The sequence below is a fragment of the Geotrypetes seraphini genome, chromosome 13, assembly GCF_902459505.1.
Source record: "Geotrypetes seraphini chromosome 13, aGeoSer1.1, whole genome shotgun sequence".
NCBI classification, from domain to species: Eukaryota; Metazoa; Chordata; class Amphibia; order Gymnophiona; family Dermophiidae; genus Geotrypetes; species Geotrypetes seraphini.
In genome coordinates, this window is record NC_047096.1 from 35,488,847 (window position 1) to 35,509,604 (window position 20,758).

Sequence of the window (20,758 nt, forward strand, 5' to 3'; positions counted from 1 at the left end):
ACTGATGGGTGACGGCACCGACGGAGCCCCGGTACGGACAATTTTAGAGTGATTGCACTCTAAGAACTTTAGAAAGTTCTAGCTAGGCCGCACCGCGCGTGCGCGAGTGCCTTCCCGCCCGACAGAGGCGCGCGGTCCCCAGTTTTCTTAATTCCGCGGAGCTAAGAAGACGCGTGTTTCCAACGGCTGTTGGAAGTTTTTCTACTATTTCACTTGCCTTCCCGCTCGCGCGTATTTTTCTCTTCATATTTTCTTTCTTTCTTTCTTTTTTACCCTATTGTGTAAAAAAAAAAAAAAAATTATTCTTTTTTAATTTTTTTATCGAACTGACCCGGCGGGGCCTGTTGGCACCATCGAAGCCTCGGGCTTCGATTTTGCTACAGCAGTATTTCCCTTCATGCCCCCGTCACCGGGTTTCAAAAAGTGTCAGCGGTGTGCGCGCCCTATCTCCCTTTCCGACCCACACAAGTGGTGCCTCCAGTGTCTGGGTCCGGACCATAGGGCTGAAACCTGCACCCGCTGTAGTTCTTTACAAAAAAGAACTTTAAAAAATCGACAAATTCAGCAGCGGATCCTTTTCGGTACCGCTATGGAAAGTGCACCGGTATCGACGTCGACGACTTCTTCCAAGTCAACTCCGACTACCTCGGCACCGCCAGATCCATCGTCGGTGTCGACTCCTGTAGGTAAGCCGGCTAAGAAGCCTTCCCCTACTGTTCTAGGCCCGCCAGTCGAGCATGCAGTGAGCCAAGTCCTGCAGACTGAGCGCCGGCCCCGTAAACGCTCCGCTCCCATTGAAGTCTCTGCATCGTCATCGGCATCGACTTCACCCGAGCGTCGAGCGGCACCGAAGGTACCGAGCAAGAAAAAACCGGTACCGGTGCCATCGGGACCAACGTTGGATGAGCGCATTGCCTCTATCCTCCAGGTCCAGCTTAAGCAGCAACTACAACAGTTGCTCCCGGCTCTCTTGTCTCCGAACCTTCCAGTGTCGGTACCGACTGAGCCTTCGGTGCCGTCTGTCGAACAGCCTCTGTTATCGGCATCGACTGTTTCGGCACCGCAAAAATCTTTGTCCATGCCTGTTCTATCAGCAGAACCAAAACGGCGTGCTACTCATACGGTGTCGGAACCGGTACTGGTCTCTGAACCCCGTACCGTACTACATTCCCCAGGTACCGTCTCCACTCGGTCTGGTAAATCGGTACACAAGACTAAACATACTGATACATCGACTCCACTTTCCCAGGGCCGTTTACAATCGGTACGGGACCCTGACTTGTGGGATGATTCAGATGATCCCCTCGGTACCGAGGAGGATTATACATCTGATGAGGAGGAACCATCGGTGCAGGATACTACTGCTAAGCCAGAGCACTCCTCCTTCACAAAATTTTTAAAGGAGATGTCAGACACCTTGTCTATTCCTTTAGAGTCTGACTCTAAAAAATCCAAGGCATTTTTGGATGCCTTGGATTTTGACCAACCTCCTAAAGAGTTTTTAAAGTTACCCCTCCATGACATCTTGAGGGAAACTTTTTATAAGAATCTGGAAACTCCTTTGACAATCCCAGGAGCCCCAAGAAAACTAGAATCTCTATATAAAGTGATTCCAATACCTGGATTTGACAAACCCCAACTTTCTCATGAATCCCTGTTGGTAGAGTCAACTCTAAAGAAGACTACAGGAGCCAGTATGTATGCCTCTGTCCCTCCTGGTAGAGAAGGAAAGGCCATGGACAAATTTGGAAAGCGTCTTTACCAAAATGCAATGCTGGCCAACCGTTCAAGTAATTACGCTTTCCATTTCTCGTTTTACCTGAAACACCTCATTCAACAGGTAACCTCTTTTCAAAAGTATATTCCGGACCGTAAACTTCCTGCTTTTCAGCAATGTACCTCTAGTCTTCTGCAACTCAGGAAGTTTATGGTCCGTTCTATTTATGATACTTTTGAACTGACGTCTCGTGCTACTGCTATCTCTGTAGCAATGAGAAGATTGGCATGGCTACGGACCTCAGAACTGGACGTAAACCATCAGGACAGACTTGCCAATGCTCCTTGCCTAGGGGATGAGCTGTTTGGGGAGTCCATGGATACCACCACCCAAAAGCTCTCCGCCCATGAAACGAGGTGGGACACCTTGTTGAAAAACAAGAAGAAACCTCCTCCTCCTCGTCCATTCAGGCAACAACCTTCATATCAAAGGAGGTTTTCTGCTCGACCGGCGCAGTCCCATCCTCCTCAACCTCGCAGACAGCGTCAGCAGCAACAACAGACTCGTCAACAGCAGCCTGCTGTCAAACCGGCTATTCAACCTAAGTCGACACAGCCCTTTTGACTCCTTTCTCCAGGACATTGCCAGTCTTCCTCCCTCGTGTCCTCTACCTCAGCCCATAGGAGGTCGACTACAAGTTTTTCTAACTCGCTGGGAAGCAATCACCTCCGACCAGTGGGTTCTTGCTATCATCGCCCACGGCTACTCCCTAAATTTTCAGACTCCTCCACCTCTAAGTCTGCCAAAAGAGTCTGCTTCCAACAAGGCTCAATCCCTCCTCCTCGCTCAGGAGGTTCACTCCCTCCTTCTTCTCAATGCCATCGAACCAGTTCCTCTGGACCAGCAAGGCCTGGGATTTTACTCCCGGTATTTTCTTGTACCCAAAAAGACCGGAGATCTCAGACCAATATTAGATCTCAGAGATCTCAACAAATGTCTGGTCAAGGAGAAGTTCAAGATGTTATCTCTTGCCACCCTCTATCCTCTTCTTTCTCAGGAAGACTGGCTATGTTCCCTCGATCTCAAGGAGGCGTATACTCACATTCCAATTCATCTGATGTCCAGACAATATCTGCGCTTTCTTGTCAATCAACATCATTACCAATACAAGGTGCTACCCTTCGGCCTAGCCTCCTCGCCCAGAGTATTCACCAAATGTCTGATTGTGGTCGCAGCTTATCTCCGCTCCCACAACTTTCAAGTCTTCCCTTACCTGGACGACTGGCTCATCAAGGCTCCTTCTCCTCAGTCCGTTCACAAAGCAACGGATCAGACCATTTACTTCCTCCGACTGTTGGGGTTCAAAATCAATCTACCCAAGTCGCACCTCATTCCGACTCAGCGGCTTCAATTCATTGGAGCCATTCTGGATACTGTTCAGATGAGGGCTTTTCTTCCTCTAAACCGCCTTCACACCATCCTTCATCTCTGTCAGCAGGTGTTACAGCAACCTTCCATCTCTGCGAATCACATGATGGTGCTCTTGGGACACATGGCCTCCACAGTACATGTCACTCCCTTCGCACGTCTCCACCTGCGTACTCCTCAATGGACCCTAGCGACTCAGTGGTCACAAGCGACGGATCCTTGTTCACGACACATATCTGTGACCTCGTCTCTTCGACAGTCGCTTCTTTGGTGGTTGAAATCATCAAATCTATCCAGAGGTCTACTGTTTCATCTACCTCCTCATCAACTGGTCATCACCACGGATTCCTCCCCCTATGCATGGGGAGCTCACTTGAACGAGTTTCAAACCCAGGGGTTTTGGACCACCCAGGAAAAGAAACACCACATCAATTTCCTGGAACTCAGAGCGATATTTTACGCTCTCAAAGCTTTCCAACATCTTCTTTTTCCTCAGGTTCTCCTCATTTGCACCGACAACCAAGTTGCAATGTATTACATCAACAAACAGGGAGGGACAGGATCCCGTCCCTTATGTCAGGAAGCTCAAAAGATTTGGACCTGGGCGACTGCTCGTCACCTATTCCTGAAAGCAGTCTACATCCAAGGGGAACAGAATTGCTTAGCAGACAATCTCAGCAGAATTCTTCAACCTCACGAATGGACTCTCGACCCTTCGACTCTCCAGTCCATTTTCTCTCAATGGGGCACACCTCAAGTGGATCTTTTTGCAGCTCCCCACAACCATCAACTGCCCCTGTTTTGCTCCAGACTTTACTCTCCTCACCGTCTGGAACCCGATGCATTTCTCCTAGATTGGACCAATCTCTTCCTTTATGCATTCCCTCCTCTTCCGCTCATGCTGCGCACCTTATTCAAGCTCAAGAGGGAACAAGCCACCATGATTCTCATCGCTCCACGGTGGCCCAGACAGCATTGGTTTTCCCTTCTACTTCAGCTCAGTTCCAGGGAACCCATACCTCTTCCTCTGTTTCCTTCACTGCTTACACAGCATCAGCAAACACTGCTTCATCCCAACTTACAGTCTCTGCACCTGACAGCTTGGTATCTCTCGGGCTGACTCCAGCTCATGCTCTCCTGTCTCAGCCTGTTCGTTCTATTATTGATGCTTCCAGGAAACCGTCCACTCTTCAATGTTACCAACAAAAGTGGTCTCGCTTCTCTTCCTGGTGCCAGTTACATCACCACAATCCCATATCTACAGCAGTGGGACTGGTGTTGGACTATTTATTGTCCTTATCTGACTCTGGTCTGAAATCCTCTTCGATAAGGGTCCACCTTAGTGCCATTGCAGCTTTTCATGAGCCGATTCATGGGAAACCCCTCTCAGCTCATCCCTTAGTTTCAAGGTTCATGAAGGGCCTCTTCAATGTGAAACCACCTCTTAAAGCCCCTCCTGTTGTTTGGGATCTCAATGTGGTTCTTTCTGCGTTGATGAAGCCTCCTTTCGAGCCGTTGGCCTCAACGCATTTTAAATTTCTCACTTGGAAAGTGGTCTTTCTAATAGCTCTCACTTCTGCCAGGAGGGTCAGTGAGCTTCATGCGCTAGTGGCGGATCCACCTTTCACGGTTTTTCACCATGATAAGGTCGTCCTCCGCACACATCCCAAATTCCTTCCTAAGGTTGTGTCTGAATTTCATCTTAACCAATCCATAGTTCTACCTGTTTTTTTCCCAAAGCCTCATTCTAATCCAGGTGAACAGGCTTTGCATACCTTGGATTGTAAACGTGCTCTGGCTTACTATCTTGATCGCACCAAACCTCACAGATCTTCTCCTCAACTATTTTTGTCATTTGATCCTAACAAGTTGGGTCATCCTGTCTCTAAACGCACTCTATCCAATTGGCTGGCTGCTTGCGTTTCTTTTTGTTATGCTCAGTCCGGCCTGACATTGGAAGGTTCGGTCACAGGCCACAAAATTAGAGCTATGGCAGCGTCTGTAGCTTTCCTCCGTTCCACTCCTATTGAGGAAATCTGCAAGGCTGCCACTTGGTCCTCAGTCCATACTTTTACATCTCATTATTGTCTGGATGCATTCTCCAGACGGGATGGACATTTCGGCCAATCGGTTTTGCAAAATTTGTTTTCCTAATGGCCAACCTTCCCTCCATCCCTCTTTTTGTTAGCTTGGAGGTCACCCATCAGTCAAGAATATGCTGCCTGCTTGTCCTGGGATAAAGCACAGTTACTTACCGTAACAGGTGTTATCCAGGGACAGCAGGCAGATATTCTTGCGTCCCTCCCTCCTCCCCGGGTTGGCTTCTTAGCTGGCTTATCCTAACTGGGGACCGCGCGCCTCTGTCGGGCGGGAAGGCACTCGCGCACGCGCGGTGCGGCCTAGCTAGAACTTTCTAAAGTTCTTAGAGTGCAATCACTCTAAAATTGTCCGTACCGGGGCTCCGTCGGTGCCGTCACCCATCAGTCAAGAATATCTGCCTGCTGTCCCTGGATAACACCTGTTACGGTAAGTAACTGTGCTTTATAGCTCAACCTTTGCCTTCTTAATCTCTGATGTATCAATTAAGTAGTGCTGTCTGCATGGGCAGGAGGAAACTGAAACAGAAATGATTCCTCAGTAGTATATGGTAATGTAAGGAACTAAATCATTCCTGGACTTATTCTTACAGGATCTTTGCTAGAGAAGCTACTGCTGACTTTCACAGAGTAGAAGGTGTGAGGGGTGTATATATTGCTACCCTGATAAATGGAACCTTTGGCCATGGAAATATGAGATCTGTCATCACCTTTGACAAAGGAGGAACTTGGGAATTTCTTCAGGCTCCTGCCACCAATAGATATGGAGAAAAAATAAATTGTGAGGTGAGATGGGTAATATTCTAATTCTTGCCTACAAAGATATAAAATTAAGTGAAAAAAATATTTACCTGGTAAGTACTTTTACAAAGTTGGACTACTGTATGTGTTATGTGAGGTAGGGGGCTTCTATTCTTGAATACCCTTAAGAGTCTCTTCAAACATGTGGATGAACTGAAGTAACTGTCCCAAATCCCAAGTGCATGGTCTTTTGCATTAAATTTATTTAGATATTTTTTAGAAAATTTTGAGGGGAAAATGACATATCCAGTCTGCCCATCCGCAGCATCCACTATCTTCTCCTCTCCCTAAGAGATCCCACATGCCTGTCCCACGCTTTCTTGAATTCAAACAGTCTGTCTCTACCACCTCTACTGGGAGACTGTTCCATGCATCTACCACCCTTTCTATGAAACAATACTTCCTTATATTACTTCTGAGCACATGACCTCTCATTCTGGAGCTTCCTTTCAAATGAAAGAGACTCGTTTCATGCGCATTTATGCCATATTGGTATTTAAACGTCTCTATAGTATCTCTCTTCTCCCGCCTTTCCTCCAAAGTATGGTTTTTTAAAAATCTTTATTGATTTTTAAGACCAACAAAAGTGCAGAACCATATTTATACAATAATCATCAGGTTAAACACTTATATTCATAATCAATAACAATGCATAAAGAATAAATTCCCCTGTCCCTTCCAATACATTTTCATCAAGGAATAAAACAAAGCAAATATATAACTACCACCACCGCCCCCATCCTACCACCCCATCCTCCCCCAGATGTGTGTGAAATTAAATATATATATATATTGGGTTTTTTCGCAGCCCAAATGCATGACCTTGCATTTCTTAGCATTAAATCTTAGCTGCCAAATTTCAGACAATTCTTTAAACTTCGCTAGGTCCTTCCTCATGTTATTCACACCATCAGGGGTGTCTACTCTGTTGCAGATTTTGGTATACATATTGAGATCTTTAAGTCTGTCCACAAATACAGAAAAAAAAATCCCACAGTAGGGTATTTTAGGAGAGAAACCTACTTGGGTTGGGGGTACTTAAATCCAGTCCCAAGTCTTAGCAGTTCATCGTTTCAATCACTGACCTAACTGACCTCCTTCTCCTATTTGTGTTTAACAAAATTCTTATTTTTTTCTTTCATACCATTAGCAAGAAATATAACTTATCTTTTTTTTTTTTTTTTTTTAAATATCATGTTTATTAAGACAAGAAACACGTGGACAGCCACTGCCATCTACAATACAAAGTAAAAGCAGTACAGATGTATAAGAAAACAGAGCAATGAACATGGGATACTAAACCTCAGATCAACAGATCAATTCGCACATCCAAACAAGCATAAACATAAACAGGTGACTTTGTATGAGAAGGAGGCCCAACACCACGGCAAATATCAAATAACTAGCGATAAGAGAGAACAGTGTGCTGTCCAGCATCCCCTGCCTATAATTTCTAATTAGAGAGAACTGCAACAGCAAGGATCCCCAAATGATTCATCACAACCACACATCATGCACACCCCAGTCAAATCAATCAAACCACCAAACACACCTCAAACAGCCCAACAGACACACATTTACACTGCATTGTTCTTGTTGACACGAGTCACCTGAGCAAGAAATGAATGGTACTCAAATAAGCAAGACTGAAATATGCAAATACTCTAACTTGTGACCTGCAGCACTATAACAGAGAGAAGAGTACATGATGTAAACAATAAAATACAGAATTATTGGAGACGTACACATGCAATGCAGGAGCCAACTCTACAGAGTGGCTAAGCAACCTGATCTAGAGATTTCCTCCAAAGGGAGCAATAGAGTTTCCAATGGGGCTGGGGTCGGGACGCATAGATGTCCAGTTCAAACCGCGCCTGGAGTTGCATCCGCGCTGTCCACATGCGATATGTCGGTACCTCCTCAGAAGCCCAATACTTCAAGATGAGTTGTTTGCCCACAAGGAGCGCGTGTAGGAGGTATTTTTGAGCAGAAAAATCCAGGCCTTGCTGATTGAAATCCGTGATATCTCCCAGTAACAGTGCGGGAGGGTTCCAGGGCACGGTACGCTGCAGGACATTTGCTAAGTAGAGCTGCACCGGACTCCAGAAGTGCAGTTTGGAGCAAGTAAAGAATGAATGGTCATAGTCACCCCTGTGGGATGTGCATTTAGAGCATGTGTCATCACGCCATAAGCCCATATGATAGCCCCTAGCTCTAGTGATATAGGACTGATGTAATATTTTGTATTGTGTTTCTTGTAGGCCCGAGGCCTTCTAATGCAAGTAAAGTGTTTGAAATAGGAGCCTGATGTCATCTATGGAAACCTGCATGCCAAGCTCTGTGGACCACTCACCCCCCAAGACACGAAGGCATCCCTCTCCTAAATGATCTCTCCCCGCCTTATACCATGTAGAAATCTTGTTAGAAGCAGTAGGGGTGGCGAGAAAAACCAAATCCAAAGGGCCACATCTCCAGCTATCCCCATGAGCACGTACCAAGGAATGGAAATAGTGATGAATTTGCAAATAAGTGTACATATGAGCAGGAGGCAGATGCCATGCCGTCCGCATTTGTGCAAAGGAAGGGAATTCTCCCCCCCCCCCCCCCAAAGCCAAAACATCCCCCACAGTCGTGGTGCGGGCGGTGCGATCTCTCAGTCCCGCCAGCCCCCCACTCCGGAGACAAAGTTAGGATTCCATAGAAGAGAGAGAAACGGGGATACAGTAGGCGACCTATTCTGAAGATCTCGCCACCAACGCCATGCCCGTCTGAAAGGAAGGAGGAAAGGCAAAATAGTGGTGCGAGGCTGCGCGCTCCCTCCCCCATTCCATGGATAAAGGAGGAAAAGGACCAGGGCAAGCAGCATTCCTCTAGTAAAGATTCAGGGGAATAGCGGCGCAAAGAAATCAGTTGCTCATGAATCCAGCGAAGGAGCGCGGCAACGTTATAGATACGCAGGGATGGCAGGCCCAGGCTCCCCAATCCCGACTCTGGGTTAGTTTAATTGAGTTAATACGTGCCCTCCTCCCCTTCCACACGAAGGAGCAAATGATGGACTGATAGGCGCGTTCGTCCGCACGGAAAATCCAGACAGGTATAGTTTGCAGTGGGTAGAGCAATTTCGGAAACATCACCATTTTAACCAAGGCCACACGCCCCAAAAGCGAAAGAGGCAGCGATTGCCATTTAAGACAGAGAGTTTTGATCCGTCCTATGGTAGCAGATATATTAGCCTCGTACAACTTGTGCGGGTCTCTATAAAGCATGATACCTAGATACTTCAACTTTCCCGGGGCAATACCTACGCCAAGACCCCTACACCAGGGCTCTGTCTGTGAGCCCCCTAACGAAAGAGCCTCCGTTTTTTCAAAATTAATTTTCAAACCAGAAAAGACACCATATGCACGAATGAGGGACATCAGGGCGGGCATTGTCTGGTCTGCATTATTAACATATAAGAGCATGTCATCCGCGAACATACTAATGCGAAATTCGTTGGAGCCCACCCGGAGACCCTCCAACCCTGCATCCTGACGAATTCGAGCTGCCAAAGGTTCGAGCGAGAGAAGAAAGAGGAGGGGCGAGAGCGGGCAGCCTTGACGTGTGCCCCGTCCTAGAGGGAAGGGGTTAGAGAGTCCACCGTTCACCAAAAGTTGGGACGTGGGGTGATGGTACAGAGCCGACAACCAAGCGATAAAGTCCCCCTGATCCCGAATCGGCCAAGCGTCCGGAAGAGGTGGGGCCAAGAGACCATATCAAACGCTTTTTCTACATCCAGGCTAGTGATGAGCGCCTTGTCAGAAGCGGCGCGAGGGTGTTGTAGCACTGCAAGGACCCGTAGGAGATTCATGGACGCGTGCCTGCCAGGTACAAAACCGACTTGGTCTTCGTGGATGAGTGTGGGCAAGAATTTATTGAGACGTGACGCCAAGATACTAGCCAAAAGTTTTACATCCTGGTTAAGAAGGGAGATGGGGCGGTAAGACCCCAAAGCGTCAAGTGGGCGCCCGGGCTTAGAGAGAATAATAACGTGCGCCCTGTTATGCGATTCTCTGGGGGAGTAACGCTGCGGAGTCCCATAAAGTATTGTTGTAGGGAAGCTAGAGCCGGGAGATTCAATAACTTATAGAATTCGGGGCCAAAGCCATCTGGGCCCGGAGTTTTGGCCAGCTTGAGCTTTTTGATAGCAGATTGTCCGTCAGGGTGGGTAGACAGAGGCCCTGAAAAAAACGATCACTGGTAGTCTCGTCATAAGGTTGCGCGGCGTAGAGGTCAGTGTAGAATTGCACAAACTGCTCCATGACGGCCGAGTGAGTGACATGCGTGATTCCTCGATTATCTTTAATGGAAGTAATGGTGTGACGGGTTTTGTGTGGGCGCACCAAGTTAGCCAGCAATCTCCCCGTTTTATCCCCCCAGCGGTAGAGTTTGTATTTGTAACAGTATATATTACGATTGGCCCTTTGATCTAAAAGGAGGTTAATTATTTTCTTGACGTCACACATGGCCTGTTTGGAGGCTTCGTCCAGACGAGAAATATGAAGAGAGCGAAAGCTGGCAAGATCCCGCGACAGAGCCAAGAGTTCCCCGTCCCGCTTTTTATTCAGGGACGCCGTGTAAGCCAGTATGTGACCTCGCATGACCGCTTTAGCCGCCTCCCAGTAGACAACGGGGTCCACATCTGTTACTGAATTAGTATTATGGAACTCCTCCCACCGTTTTTGAAAGAATTCTCGAAACTCCGCATCCTCGTAAAAGAATGGGGACATCCGCCAGATACGGCCCGCGGCCTGAGACCCGAAATGTAAGTCAAGGCTTAGCAGAGCATGATCAAATACAAGTGGTGGTAAGAGGCTCGTTGCCGATAGGTTCAGGAATAGAGAGGCTGAGATGAGGAAGTAGTCGATGCGAGAATGAGACGAGTGAGGGTGAGAGTAGAAAGAAAAATCAAGTTCAGTGGGGTGTAGCGTACGCCAAGAGTCCAACAATCCCAACTCCTTAATAAGGAAGTGTACCCCTCTAGTGAAGTGGCCCTTTGGCACTGGCTTGGCCGGCCTACGATCCCACTGGGGGTGTGCAACAAAATTAAAATCGCCTCCCATGATAATCGGTTGAGGCATGAGGGGTACCAAATGACCCACCACTGAAGTAAAGAAAGCATGAGAGTAAGTGTTAGGGGCATAAATATTGCACAAAATTAAAGGTTTGCCCCATAGTTCACCTACTAGAATAAGAAACCTCCCATTGGGGTCATCAATTTGGCTATGCATAATATAACTTATCTTAAGTGTGCAGCGTTTCTTGCTAATGTGATATAAAAGAAAAAATAACAAAAAAAATATATTGGTATATAGGGTCCTGTAAAAGCGTTTCCATTAATTTACTTGCCACAGAACCTTTACTTTTGAATGAGCGCGCTCTACACCTGTCTTAATATTAAAATGCACCATGCGGTGATCTATGGATGCCAGATGATCACCCACTGTAATATCAGAAAAACTTTCCCTGTTTGTAAGCACTAAGTCCAATATGGCCCCATCCCACGCGGGTTCCATTTCCAACTGCTGGAACTGTTCTCCTTGTGGAGAATCCAGGATCTCCTTACTTCTAGAGGACCCCGCAGTAGGGATACCCCAATTAACATCTGGCAAGTTAAAGTCACCTATTAGAAATACTTCCCCTTTCACAGGTATATTCTGAATTTCTACTATTAAATCTGTCCACTTCTGTCTGTGAAGGAAGCCTGTATATCACACCAATATAAATACAATTTCCATTCCCTCTTTCCAGATTGACCTATAGTGTCTCTTCCTTACCCTGCAGATCCTGCAATTGTGTGGCTTTGATATGATCTTTAACATATAATGCCACTCTCCTTCTTTTTCTTCCTACCCTGTCTTTCCTGAACAGATTATAGCCCAGTATAATTATATCCCAGTCATGGTTCTCCATGAACCATGTCTCTGTGATTGCCACAAAATCCAACTCAGCCTTTTCCATCACAGCCTCTAGATCTAGAACCCTGTTTCTCTTACTTAGAGCATTAGTATATACTGTTTTTCACACATTGCCCCCTTTGTCTTATTTATGTAGAGATATTTAGTAATTCATTTACCCGAGAGCTTATACTCACCGGGAGGCTTTGATCATCCTGCCTCAATGATTCTATTTTAAAGCCCTCTTCAGTAGATTAGCACCACTTCCCTTCTTTGATAGATGCACACCATCCCTGCTCAGTATCCATTAGAAAATCATCCCATGATCCAGGAAGCCAAAACACTCTTGACAACACCATGCACGCAGCCGTACATTCATCTCCAGGATGTGAGCTTCTCTGCCCTGGCCTTTACCCTTGACAGGGAGGATCGATGAGAATACCACCTGCGCATCTGTCTGCTTCATCTTCTTCTCCCAGAACTACAAAGTCACTTTTAATACATTCAGAGGGGTACCTAGCAGTATAATTAGTACTAACATGGATGAGTGATATTGGATAATATTCATTAAGCTTGATGAATTTCGGCAAGTTCTCTGTACCATCTTGGATTTTGACCAAAGCAGATCCAATTTCCTTATTTTTAAGAGCAGTCTATCAGGTGTCAAAATTAGTTGGAGAATGTTCAATTCTAGTCACAAAGAATCGCACAAAGCTGCTTAACCCCAAGATCTAGTTTCCAATTCTCACAGCTTGGATGTTGCGTGAGAGATAGTACATTTCCAGGGCTGGCTCAAGGTGAATCTTCAGCTGTATGTCTTCAACCTAGTATGTCTTAAAGTTCTTCCCCATGCCATGCACATCCATAATGTCTCCTCCTCCTCTCCCCCCCATTCCAGCATCTCCTTGTCTCTTTTCCTCGTCCCCCTACCATGGTACCCAGCATATCTCTTCTTTCCTTCTACACCCCCTCTTGCAGTGTCCAGCAGCTTCGACTTCCCTTCCCTTTCTTACCACTTTCAAGTAATTCCATCACTGTACAGTCTCTAGTTATCAGATTCAAGTGAACTTGCTTTGATTGAAGACTTCATTAAGCCACTTGTAATGTTTTAGAATTTAAATATTCTATTTACTCAAATAAGGAAAGCCCTTTAAGATGCTGTTGAAGTCTTACAGGCTCTAGCACTGATCTGGAAGATTATATTTTTGATGGTATCACTTTAACACACAAAATTAATGAGCTTTCAAGCCCGTATGTATTAGAATGGTGCGGTGATACCAGATTTCCTTGTTCATTAGCTAATATTTGTCCTCTGGCTCTATGTTCACAAAAGTGCACAAGACACGCACAATTTGTGTAAATTGTGTAGAAGACATCTACATTTTTAGGCTCTGCCTCCTGTCTTGCTAGGCTGTGCTGTATCTCCTCAGTTTTTCTTTCTCCATGTGAGTTTGAAGGTGTCTCTTTGATCTGCTCTGATTTTGGTTTGCTATTTTCGGGTTTTTATCCTCAGTTTGAAGCTTCAGTGCTTCAGAGATCTCCACTGTTCCTGGGGCAGTTCTGCCTAGAAGAAAACACTCTCCTGATCAGAAGTCTGTAGTTGGGAGGGCAACCCTGTTACAGGGCATTTAGAGAGCACTTGTCTTCTATTTGAAACAATCTACCCATCTTCCCATTTCTTTTTAACCAAATGGCCCTGGTGTTGCTTTAGTTAAATTCAAGTTTATGTTTCAAGTTTATTTAAATTCTTTGATTTACTCGCATATTTCAAATCCAATGCGATTTACATAAGTTAAGAGTTAAGTTAAAATAAAAAACAAACAAATATAACAATTAATACTAATTACAATAATACATTTAGGGAAATAGGGGCCAACAACAATTGGCTTAAATACAATTAAAAAAAAAAATAACAACCAAAAAAGGAAGGTCTAATGACACAAAAGGTTGGGGAACAAATACCTGCTTGATTTTACTAGATCATCTTCCTAGTCTATTGTAACTTAGAATGAATCCATTAGAAAGCATCCTTAAATAACCAACTCTTTAGGAGACTTTTAAACTTGCTCAGTAATTTTTCTTCTTTTATATTAAGTGGGAGTGAGTTCCAAATTTGAGGGGCTATAACAGAAAAGATCTTATCTCTCCTAGAATATATATATCTTAATGAAGGAACTACTAATAAAGATTTATCTTCAGATCTTAAAGATTTTATGGGGGCATACGGTATTAGATATCTTTCTAAGAATGTAGGGGCTTTGTTTATAAGTATTCTCACAGCATGTTGCGTGAGAGGTAGTACATGAAATGAACCCTTTCTAATTGGATAGCAGATTGCATCTCCTTTTGTTATGCACAGACTGGTATAATTGCAAGATGGGCTATGTCAAATCTCCCTGTTTGGTGATCTGGTTATATTTTGCTTTTTGGTAGCCAGCACTTTGGAGTACCCACTTATATGACCGATAGGTTTCTCCATCAAAAAGGAGAATAAATTGCTTGTTTCTGATGACAACAGGATAATTAACCACACATACTTTCTCTCCTCTATTTTGGATCTGGATTGAATTTATATATTATACTTAGGAGATCAATGTGGCAGGTGTAGGAGAACATTTACACATGCTTGGACAAGCTTTATAGGTTTTTCTGATTGAGCTTAGATATTCTCTTCATTTGTGCCATTGGATATCACCACCTAGAAGTGTAGCTGGTTTTACTGTTTACAGAGATCACTCATTAACCTTTTCCTATCGTAATAAATTTTACATTACGCAGGTTCCAATCATAATTATTTTAGCAAAGTTTTGTATTATTCACCGTTATCATTTATGGCTATTGTAAACATAATGTAAATAAGTAATAAGTCTGTAAATGCAAATATTTTGTATTCCTGGCTCTTTATTAGTCCTTACAGACTGTTTATCCACTGTCTATGTCATTTTTGGAATGTCCCGTCATCTGGGACACACGAAAGGAAAAGGTTAAAGGTAAACTACTTGATCATCTGTATATCATATCCTAACCATTAGCATGTGACACAAAGATTTAAGAAGGCTATTATAAGCTAAAAATGCTAATGGTTTTTTGCTTTTACATGATTTTAAAAAAAAAAAAAAGAAAACAAATGACTTGTTTCAATGTGATTACTTCCAGAATTGAGATATTTCTGGGATTTCTTTACTTTTAGATTGCAAGGAAACTGAATTAATGTTCATTTCATAAAGGATATATTTGTCTATTGCAGGTTTCTGAAGGCTGCTCTCTTCATCTATCTCAAAGGCTGAGCCAGTTGCTGAGCTATCAATACCTTGGAAGATCCATTCTCTCTAAAGAATCTGCCCCTGGGCTTATCATTGCTATTGGTATGTACTCTCTAGAATCTTAATTGGAAAACTCTTCTCAGGATTGCTTGCAGTGCCACTGATGCACACAAACATATAAGGAGGAAGAAAACAATATGATCCTCATAAAAGGAACTATCAGATGTGTGCTCAAAAACTTCCAGATTCTGATCACTGGTCCTCTTTTTGTTGTTACTTTTCGAATGCATGTATAAACAAAGCATTTATCATAGATAAACTCAGCAGTTTTAAATGCAGATGGATCTATGCACAATGTTATTTATCAGAACATTCTGTTTCATCCTCTACAATGACTTTTTTTGAAGGAAACGGCAGCTTGTTTCATATTGATAATTTTGGCCAGCCAATAGACAGTGTTATAATTAAAATGGCCAGCATTTTGCCTGTGTATCCAGTAGATATGTCTTGTGTATACACCCTTTTGTTGGTTATGTATGTATGTATGTATGTATGTTGGTTGGTTTTGTTGTATGTATTGGTTGGTTTTGTTGGTTATGTACGTATAGTCAATCAGAATAATGGTATCCACATTAAAAAGCCAAATAATTGATACACATGTGATATAACAGTTCTGCCATACCGCAAAAGAAAAACACAAAAATTATGTATGCTAATACCAACCTATGCAAATCCATTCCCCCTGAATATCTTTGTGAAATCATGTGCACTTACAGACAATATGTGCAGGCTTCTACCTAGACATCAACGGTCAGTTTTGTAAAAACCCATTTGAGATTACTCTTCTTATTGGTTTTATTTGTTTTGTGTGTTTTCAGTATCCTACTTGAAATTTGTGAAAAAGAAAACATTGGGGGGGGGGTTTCTCATGGGCCACATGGTTTCTCATGGGGAGTTATCTGCATGTTTCTTATGAATAAAATGTATGTATACATACAACAGTTTGTGACCATTGCCTAGCCTGCATGTGTATAAAAGCATGTGTGATGTAGCAGTGGTCATTATACATCTACCAACTGAATGAAGTGTACTTCCTGACTCGGCATACAGTATTCATGTTGTAATGGGATGTGTCTGTGTTCAACCACAGATTCAGAAGAAAGGAGTGCTCCTTGAGTAGAAGTAGCTCTGTTTTAATTGTTGATTAGCATCATGAAATAGTGTGTTCTTCAGAAAGTCTCATCAAACTAGTACCCTGGTCTGATTACCATCTGATCCCATTCAACCACACCTACTCGATTAAACAACCATCAACCAGGAAGCAAACCCAACCCAAGAAAATATACAACAACGCTGTTGACTTAGAGGATCTTGCCTCAGGCCTTTCCAACCTAGCGGGAACATTAAAACCTAACTCCAAGTCCAGAGATGAGGCTACTATGAACTGGCACACTGAAGTGAGAGCCCTCTACAAAGATTTAGCACCAGTCAAAGAAATCAAATTCTGCCCTTGCAAACTCTCTTCCCCCTGGTTTACTGACAACTTAAGAATCAAGAAAAGAGAACTAAGGAAAGCAGAAAGAAAATGGTATAAATTAGGCTTAAACGATGACAAAACCAGCTGGAAGAAACTTCATAAAGAATATAAACAAGCTTTCCTAGAAGCTAAAAAGGGGTGGGTTTATTTTGGGTTTTTTTTAACATTTTTAAATTAACAAAACATATTCACAGCATCGCAAGGAGACAACCAAAGCCTTAACACCGAATTTGACAGTGAAATGCTCTCTGACGACTTTGCTGACAAAATACGATCTCAACTTGACTCTGTCACACTACCAACACCAACTCCTGACAAACCAGACAGGATACTTAAATCTGCAACTGGAAACCTAATCCACTTCAAAACTGCTTCATTTGATGGCCTCACAAAGATACTAAACTCTATTTGCCCTTCCAGCTCCATCCTAGACCCCTGTCCACCACACCTCACCCCCTAGTTGCTGCAAAAGAAGCTTTTGTAAGCTCCACCCTTCCTCTTATCAACACCTTCATACAATCAGACTCGGTACCCACAAAATTGAAATCAGCAATCATTAGATTGATCCTAAAAAAAACCCACACTAGACTCTAGCGTGTCCAGCAACTTTAGACCTATCTCCAACCTACCCTTTATATCCAAGATCCTGGAAAAAAACTGTACTAAACCAACTACACTTTCTTCGATAAGCAAGGAGCCCTATCCACTTTACATTCTGGATTCAGGAAATTCCATAATACGAAATCTGTCCTTCTCGACATCATCAACTGCTGGAAACTTATGGATAAGGGAAATGATGTCCTCCTAATGCTGCTGGATCTTGGTGCAGCAGCCTTCAACACCATTGACCTCCCTCTCTTCATTACATGACTCTTCAAAATTGGCATTCAAGATGTTGCATTATATTGGTTCACTTCCTTTCTAAGTAATAGAACCCAAGTGTACTGCTAGACACTACCCTATCAAAACCAAAACAATCAAATATAGGGTTCCTCAAGGGGCACTACTATCCACTCTGCTGCCATCCCACGGTCTATTGGTGTACCTCAAAGCTCCATCCTGGGTGCTCTCCTATTTCCTTTTATACCTGTTCTCTCGGTACACTGATCTCCTCCCATGGTTTTCAATATCACCTCTATGCCGATGACTCCCAGATCTACCTCTCCACACCAGTTCTCTCTACAGGAACTCGGGCCTGAATCTCAGCTTGCCTATCCGACATTACCGTTGGATGTCTCACTGCCATCTCAAACTAAATATGACTAAAACTGAACTCCCTATTTTTCTGCCTAAACTCACCTCCCCCATCTCGCCGTTCTCTGTTTCTGTGGACAACACTCTCCTCCTCCCTGTCTCGTCAGCTCGTAACCTCGGGGTGAACTCATCTTTCTCCCTTTCTGTTCAGATCAAACAGCCAAAACCTGTTGCTTCCTCCTCTATAATATTACCAAAATCCAACCTCTCCTCTCTGAACACACCACCAAAACCCTTATCCAAGCTGTCATCACCTCATACATAGACAACTGCAACGTACTTCTCTCAGGCCTCCCGCACATCCATCTCTTACCCTTTCAATCCGTTCAAAATTCAACTGTGTGACTCATATTCCGTGAGAGCCACTATTCTCACATTACCTCTCTTCTCAAGTAACTTCATTGGCTCCCTATCCATTTCTGAATACAGTTCAAACTCCTCTTACTGACTTACAACTGCATTCACTCTGTAGCCCATAAGTATCTCACATCACTTATCTCCCCCTATGCTTCCCCCGTGAACGTTGTTCATTGGGTAAGTCCCTCTTATCTGTACCCTTCTCCTCCAGACTCTGTCCCGTCTTTCTTGCTGCGCCCTATGCCTGTAACAGGCTGCCTGAATCAATACATCATGCTCCTTCTCTACCAGTATTCAAATCCAAGCTAAAAGCCCACTTTTTTTTGAAACTGCTTTCAACTCTTAACTCCCACTAACTGCTGTCAGATACCTATACCCATTGTATCATTTCCTCTACCAGAATCTTCCCAACCCTGAGATGTCCTGTCTGTCCAAATGTTAAAAGTACAGCGCTGCATATGCCTTTCAGTGCTATAGAAATGATAAATAGTAGTAGTAGTAGTAGTAGTATTTAATCTGTACATTAGACCTGTCCTGGCCATAACTCACAAATTCAAAATCAAGATTCACTACTTTGCTGATGACATCCAACTATATCTCCTACTGGGAGAGAACAGCAACTCCCAAATCACAAACCTTCACATCTGCCTCTCAGAAATCAAAAACTGGATGTCCATCAACAAACTACAACTAAATGCCTCTAAAACGGAATTCCTTTGGATCCACAAAGAACACTGCACCTACACCTTCCCACTCTTATAATAGCATATGAAATAACCTCTTCATAATTCTATTTTATTTTGGTAAGAGAAAGCTTTTACTTCCCCCTCTTCTTGTTTTCCTTCCTTTTTTTTTCTTCTTACCTATAATATATTGTAAATTTTTCCTTTTCTCTATTTCTCTTGTTTCTGTTTAGGGTTTTTTTTGTGTGTGTGTTCATTGATTTTAGAAATGTCCCCCTTGCTTTTAATATTGTAAACTGCTGTAATATAACTTTTTGTGTTAACATTTGCAGTATATCAAATAAATTAAACTGTGTAACCTTATCTTAACTGCAAAAGACCAAGCACAGAGTTTAGGGATACTTCTCAACTCAAACCTGTCACTTACCACCAATATCTCCCAAGTGGTCTCTTCCTCATTCTACTATCTCTGGCAACTCCAAAAAATAAAGAACAGCTTCTCAAAACCTGACCTTATCTAACTTCTCTATACCTTCATCCTCTCCTGCAGTTTAGTATAAGGGGAAGTAAAATAGGACAGAAAAAGAAATAAAGGTGGAGGGAGTTATAAAGTTGCTTTAGAGCAATAACGCATGCTGCTAGCTCCTTAAACGTGACTTAAGTGCTCTAACACAGGTTGCCTTGCCCGAATGCAGTAATATTTAGGTCACTGCAGGTAACAGACTAATGAGATGCAAAATGCAAATGCATGTAAAGCATTTCATTATTATGTAAAAACTAACACAACTTTTCAGTGAATATGAGTGCCACTATAAGCCATATAATGGCCATAAAATGATAGAAATATAGGGTTGGGGTTATTTTATCATGCCAAGAGCATTGGACCTCAAAATCATAGTCCGATGCTCCTTGGCTGGAACTTAGAGGTTCCAGTGCTGCCCACACCCTGATCACACTCTTCATCCCATCCCATCTCCCATTCCCTCCAGCATTGGGAGTGTACTGGCCCTATACCCGGTGATCCAGTAGGTCCTAGTGTAGATGTGATCCCCAGTCACTTTTGCCCTGCCGGTCTGGTCTCCGAACATAGTGCCTCTAGCAGTAGTCTCACATTACTACCTTTAGGGGTCAGGTGATTCACATGCAGAATTATTAATTTACTATGAGAGTCAGTAACCTGCGTTACTGAGATATTGGAGGTTGGTGACTTCTCTGGTAAATCAATGTGTGGTAAAAACTAACCTTCTGCCATGACAACCTCCCACCCTAAATTAGGTAATCTGTTGATGATGAAACAAAGTATGAGGTCTGTTCAAAAGGTTCCAGGATAGTTTGAATTGCGCACCAATGAGAAGATCTTTTGGGACGCACTAGTTGGCATTGAGTAGCTTGAAACCTCACAAGTAACCTCCTTTTTTCCATTTGTTGATATCTGTTTTTGTCTCTAAGCTACAGCAGTTTTTGTGAAAGTGCGTTTTCATGATCAGCTATTTTTCATCATGCGTTGACCTCAATGAGCAGCACTACAGTGTGAAGTTCTATTTTAAATTGGGTAAGAACCCTACAGAAACTTATGAAATATTCAAAGTGGCTTTTGGGGAACGTATCAGGAATTGTGGAAGGTGTTTTGAATGGTATTCACGCTTCAAAAGTGGTAATGAATCAGTGGAAGACGATTCGCGAACT

At 43.5% G+C, this 20,758-nt stretch overlaps 1 protein-coding gene across 2 annotated transcripts in view; it reads left to right on the forward strand.

The window, feature by feature from the left end:
• SORL1 (sortilin related receptor 1) overlaps positions 1-20,758 on the forward strand; it is a 240,475-nt gene that overhangs the window by 60,603 nt on the left and 159,114 nt on the right. For both annotated transcript variants that reach the window (XM_033918566.1, XM_033918567.1), the window contains exons 9-10: positions 5,835-6,027; positions 15,226-15,343. In XM_033918566.1, the coding sequence (XP_033774457.1) occupies positions 5,835-6,027; positions 15,226-15,343 (311 nt within the window). The remainder of the gene's footprint in view (positions 1-5,834; positions 6,028-15,225; positions 15,344-20,758) is intronic.